Source organism: Papio anubis, chromosome 14 (genome assembly GCF_008728515.1).
Source record: "Papio anubis isolate 15944 chromosome 14, Panubis1.0, whole genome shotgun sequence".
Lineage (NCBI taxonomy): Eukaryota > Metazoa > Chordata > Mammalia > Primates > Cercopithecidae > Papio > Papio anubis.
The window spans coordinates 74,762,918-74,768,151 of NC_044989.1; the positions used below are offsets into that span (position 1 = coordinate 74,762,918).

General features: G+C 61.7%; 1 protein-coding gene across 1 annotated transcript; it reads left to right on the forward strand.

The window, feature by feature from the left end:
* The first annotated feature begins 1,811 nt into the window (after nt 1–1,811).
* On the forward strand, nt 1,812–4,727 carry TLX2 (T cell leukemia homeobox 2). The gene is made up of 3 exons (XM_003908849.3): nt 1,812–2,302; nt 2,723–2,960; nt 3,063–4,727. The coding sequence occupies exons 1-3, from the start codon at nt 1,903–1,905 to the stop codon at nt 3,277–3,279; spliced, it is 855 nt and encodes a 284-aa protein (XP_003908898.1). The 5' UTR covers nt 1,812–1,902; the 3' UTR covers nt 3,280–4,727.
* The last annotated feature ends 507 nt before the right edge of the window (nt 4,728–5,234 follow it).

Consider the following 5,234-nt stretch of genomic DNA (forward strand, 5'->3'; position numbering starts at 1 on the left):
CCCAAATATCATTCCTGGTTCCCAGGGGAGAAAAGACCCCCTCACCCTGCCCCAGGCACCAGGCTGCCGGCCCATCTGCTGGGGAGAAAGGAGGGGGCAGAGTCTTTCCCAGGGGATCCTGAAGAATCGGTTTGAAGATCAGTGCTCCCAGGGAGATCCAGCTACTAGACTTCCAAGGCATTTCGGTTCACACGGGAAACCAGCAGGATGGAGCTGAACAGCGGGGTGGGCTGGGGACGAGGGTAGAGAGCTGGCACAGCAGAGTAAGGTCCTTTGGCTACCACGTGTCAGAGGTAGGCTGAGCTGCTCATTGGTGCCCACCCGCCATCGCCACCGCAGGATGGTAGAAGCGCCCCCCTCTCTGAGCCCAGTCTCACCGGCTCAGAGGCGCCAGGGCCCCCCCGGGGGCCGGGGCGGGCCGGGGAAGGTAATGTAATTCCGGCCCAGCTAACCCGATTACGGCGGCCTGCACCGGGCAGGGCGGCGGCGGGGGCGGGTCTAAGGCTCAGGGGCCCGTCCGGCGGGGGTCCCATCCCCGGGAAGGACGCAGAGTTCACACACTCCCAGCTCCTGGATCCACGGCCAGAGGTCACAGGGTCACCAAGCGGCTTGGGTCTTTCCCCACCTCCCTTCTCTGACAGCTCCAGGCCATTTTCTGATTTTGGGTGGGGTAAAATGTTTATGGGAAACAAGGCGGCCAGGATCCAACCAAGGCCTCAGTGAGGTCCCACGTGTCCCTTGTGGCGAGATTTCGCCCTCCCGCCGTTGAGGAGGAAGAGTGTGAGAACAGACTTCCTAGGCACAGAATGGAAGGGCGGAGTCCTACACTGGGGACTCCCTGCACTTGGGGTCCGGGGTAGAGCGCCAGCCCCAAGAACCCACCGGCCTGATTTGGCCGGGGTTGAGCCATGGTCCAGTTTACACGGATTTCGGAAAATCGAAATTCTAAGAAACACGGGACATCAATTACCGGTGCGCATGAACAGGGCTGGGGGGGACCTGCAGGAGAGGCCGGAAGGCGCACCACGGTCGCCGGCCCAAAGCGGCCGTTCCCCGCCCTTAGCCCCTGCCGTCCCCTTCCCACACCTGTTCTCTTCCTGGGCCTGCAGCTCACCGGGCGCCGTTCCCCAGCCGCTTCTTACGCAGCCGGGAAACCACAACGAGATTTGGTCTTCGAGGGCACTTAGGCGGGGACCACAACGAATCCAGGAGTTGGCCAGCAGGATCCATCGAGAGGCGAAGAGTGGGGGCTGGGGGAGGAGGCACCTGCGGAGGAAGCCGGTGAGGCGGAGGCAACCCAAAGGCGGAGGCCAGCAAGGATGGAGGCGCGGTGAGCATCTCCGCTGACTCAGCGGCCCATGCTCGGGCCCCTCCCGCGCTGAGCCTGGTTCCTAACACCCTGGCCCCCTGTCCCCCGCCCCGCACATCTCCACCAGCCAGCCTTCCCCCTGCGCTTGGCGCAAACAGGCGTCCCTTCCCCTTTAACTGCTGGGCCCCGCCCCTGCCCTACCCCCAGCCCCCACTACCCACCCGGGCCGATCCGTCAGTCACTGCCCCAGCCGGAGCTGGCCAACCCTCTCCACCCGGGACTTGGGCAGCGGCGCCGGCAGCCCAGCGTCTATTTGCGCTTGAGAGCCAGCAAGAAAGCTCCAGGGGCCCCAGCCGGCCGTGCTCCCCCGGGATGCAAGTCCCTGCGCGGACGCCCGGCAGCGGCTGGCACGGGCGCGGCTGCTCCGGGTGCACAGGGATGCTGCTGTTCTGGGGACCCCGGCGCCCTGCCTTGGCCAGCCCCGCGGGCCCCTGAGGCCACTGTCCGGGGCGCGCCGCCGCCGGGCTTCTGGAGCTGCCTGAGGCATCCTCCCCAACCACCGAACCTCCGGCGGTTCTTCTCGGCCCGGGCCGATGGAGCCGGGGATGCTGGGTCCACACAACCTCCCACACCACGAGCCAATCAGCTTCGGCATCGATCAGATCCTGAGCGGCCCCGAAACCCCTGGGGGCGGCCTAGGTCCGGGTCGCGGGGGCCAGGGTCATGGGGAGAGTGGGGCGTTCTCGGGTGGATACCACGGAGCCTCGGGCTACGGTCCCGCTGGCTCACTGGCCCCGCTGCCCGGCAGCTCCGGAGTGGGCCCGGGCGGCGTGATCCGCGTCCCTGCGCACCGCCCGCTGCCTGTGCCGCCGCCCGCGGCGGGGGCGCCTGCAGTGCCTGGGCCCTCGGGTTTGGGCGGCGCCGGAGGCCTAGCGGGACTCACCTTCCCCTGGATGGACAGCGGCCGCCGCTTTGCCAAGGACCGGCTCACGGGTGAGGTTGTCTGACCCCTCCAGTGTCACGCCCGACTCTGACCCCTCATCTCTTAGCTTTCTGCTCCAACTCAAGGACCCCTTTCACACCTCCCACTAGATCCTCCCAGGGGATCCTCCCCCAACTCGAATCTCTGGGTCCTGCCTCCGAGAGGCGATGGGGAGGGAGCTGCCGTCGGTGCCCGCGCCCTCCTTTGCAGTCCCACTGTCCAGGCGCGGGGAGGGTAGGGTGAAGTTACAGGGGACGCCTCCCTAGCATCCCAGGGGAAGGGCCTTTCTTGGCTATAGGGCTCGGCTGATGCTTAGGATCCGGGTAAGGGCAGGGCGCGGGAGCTCTGCGGCCTGGACAGCGGCGCGGCCTTCTTAGTGGCACCTAGGGCTACCCTGCAAACCCTGCCCTGCTCTTTCTTCCTCCCGGTAGCTGCGCTCTCGCCCTTCTCTGGGACGCGCCGCATAGGCCACCCCTACCAAAACCGGACCCCTCCGAAAAGGAAGAAGCCGCGCACGTCCTTCTCCCGCTCACAGGTGCTGGAGCTGGAGCGGCGCTTCCTGCGCCAGAAGTACCTGGCCTCTGCGGAGAGGGCGGCATTGGCCAAGGCCTTGCGCATGACCGACGCACAGGTCAAAACGTGGTTCCAGAACCGACGCACCAAGTGGCGGTGAGGCGCGGCGCGGGCGAGGGCGGACGGTGTCCCCGGGCCGGGCCTGGTGAGAAGCGAGGCGGCGAGCAACCCCGCTGACCCCGCGTCTCCCTTCCCCAGGCGCCAGACGGCGGAGGAACGCGAGGCCGAGCGGCACCGCGCGGGCCGGCTGCTCCTGCACCTGCAGCAGGACGCGTTGCCACGGCCGCTGCGGCCGCCGCTGCCCCCGGACCCTCTCTGCCTGCACAACTCGTCGCTCTTCGCGCTGCAGAACCTGCAGCCCTGGGCCGAGGACAACAAAGTGGCTTCCGTGTCCGGGCTCGCCTCGGTGGTGTGAGCGACGCCCGTCCGATCGGCGTGGAACGCCGGGCCCGGAGCGGTGGAGCGCGCGGCTGCCTGAGCACATGGTCTGGTGGCAGCCGGGCGCGTGAGGAGCGGCAGGCCTTGAGGCTGTCGTCGAGGGCTCCCCCACCACCGGCCGACTCCCAAGCCAGCGTTGCGCAGATGCACGGTCCGCTCAGAGGCGGCCCTTCCCGCCATTTTTCACTTCACCGCAGTTAAGCCGCCGCTGGAACCTGAGGCGCCAAGAGGGCGGGACCTGCAGGACAGTAGCCAATGAGGTGCGGGGAGGGGGCCGGGCTGGCCAATGGGAGCTGCTTTCCTGAGGGACTCGGAATTCTCCGGCGGGTGGTCGGGAGCTGGGGCTCTGCGGGGCGCTAGCGGCATTGCGCGCGGTGCACGCTGGGTCCGTACCAAAGGTGTGAAGGAAGGAAGACATCTACCACTGCGAAGTCATGGAGGGGGTGCCGGAGCGCGAGAGGCTGGCTGATTGTGACCGGAACCAGAGGGTTGTCCACCCCGGGCATCATCCCTCAACTGTAAAATAATCGCTAAGGATTCCTTCCTGACTTTGAGCCTCACGTTGTCATGTGTGTTCAGCCTGCTGGCAACATCCTCCGGCAACCCGCCTGGGCAGGAGGCGAGTAGGATACTTACACACCCAACGAAAGAGAAAATCTAGAAAGAAAATCTGGCTCTGGTGTCACATAGGGACAGAGAAGGGAGAGGAGGAAACAGTGGACAAAGTTAATGGGCCCAGTGGAGTTAGGGTGAAGAGAATTTTGAAAATAATTTGGAAGTGAGAAGCTTAAGAAGAATCAAAGGTAATTCCAAGACTGGAAATGTGCAGCATCAGGAAATCAGTGGTGCTGTGGATGATGAAAGGGAAATTGGGAAGATTGGAGCAAGATTAACTATACAGGCAAAACTAAATGTTTTACCTAGAGAAAATAAATCCTGGAGAAGTGCCTTTGAGGGAGATCAACTGACATCCACATAGAGGTGGACCTAGATAGAATGAATGAGAACAGATAGAATCTCTGAGGGAGGGCACTCTGAGGAGAAAAGCCGAGTTCTAAGGACTAAACCTTTCCACCAAATTCGACAACCACGTTTGCAATGTGCAAGATGATGGAGAATACCTAAGTCAATAGTCCAAGGGCAGGCCGGGCATGGTGGCTCACGCCTATAATTCCAGCACTTTGGGCTGACGTGGGAGGATCACGAGGTCAGGAGATCAAGACCATCCTGGCCAACATGGTGAAATCCCCTCTCTACTAAAAATACAAAAATTAGCCGGGCATGGTGGCATGTGCCTGTAGTCCCAGCTACTCGGGCAGCTGAGGCAGGAGAATCGCTTGAACCTGGGAGGTGGAGGTTGCAGTAAGCCGAGATCACACTACTGCACTCCAGCCTGGGTGACAAAGCGAGACTTCATCTAAAAAAGAAAAAAAAAAAAAAAAAAAAAAAAATTCGAGGGCAGAAAAGAGGAAGGGAAGGAGGAGAACCTAGGAAGAAAGAAAGGAAAGCATGATGTCTCTGAAGTTGTTAGAAAGACTTCAGCTTGTCGGTGTGTCTGGGCTGCTGGGAAGCTTGTTAATAGAAAGTCTAGTTAGGGGATGGTTGCATTAGCCTTAAGGGTTAAAAAGGAATTGGATTTAAGTTGTATGAGGAAGGGAAGAATTTATCTGATTCCTCTAGCACCCCCATCCTTTGTCCCCTGGAGACTGGTGCACTGTGACAGAGGGAAGAGAGGCCAGGCTAGAGACCAACCGTAGTCAGACAACTCATGCCTGTGCTAGTGACAACTATGTTGATCATAGAATGAAGGCCTGACTGGAGATGAGAAGAGGCTGCAAACTATAGTTGGAGGAGCTGGCCCTGGTTCTTTACTGTAGTATCATCGCTGATTTATGGATGTTGTATATGGCACTGCAGGACCAAACTAAAAAC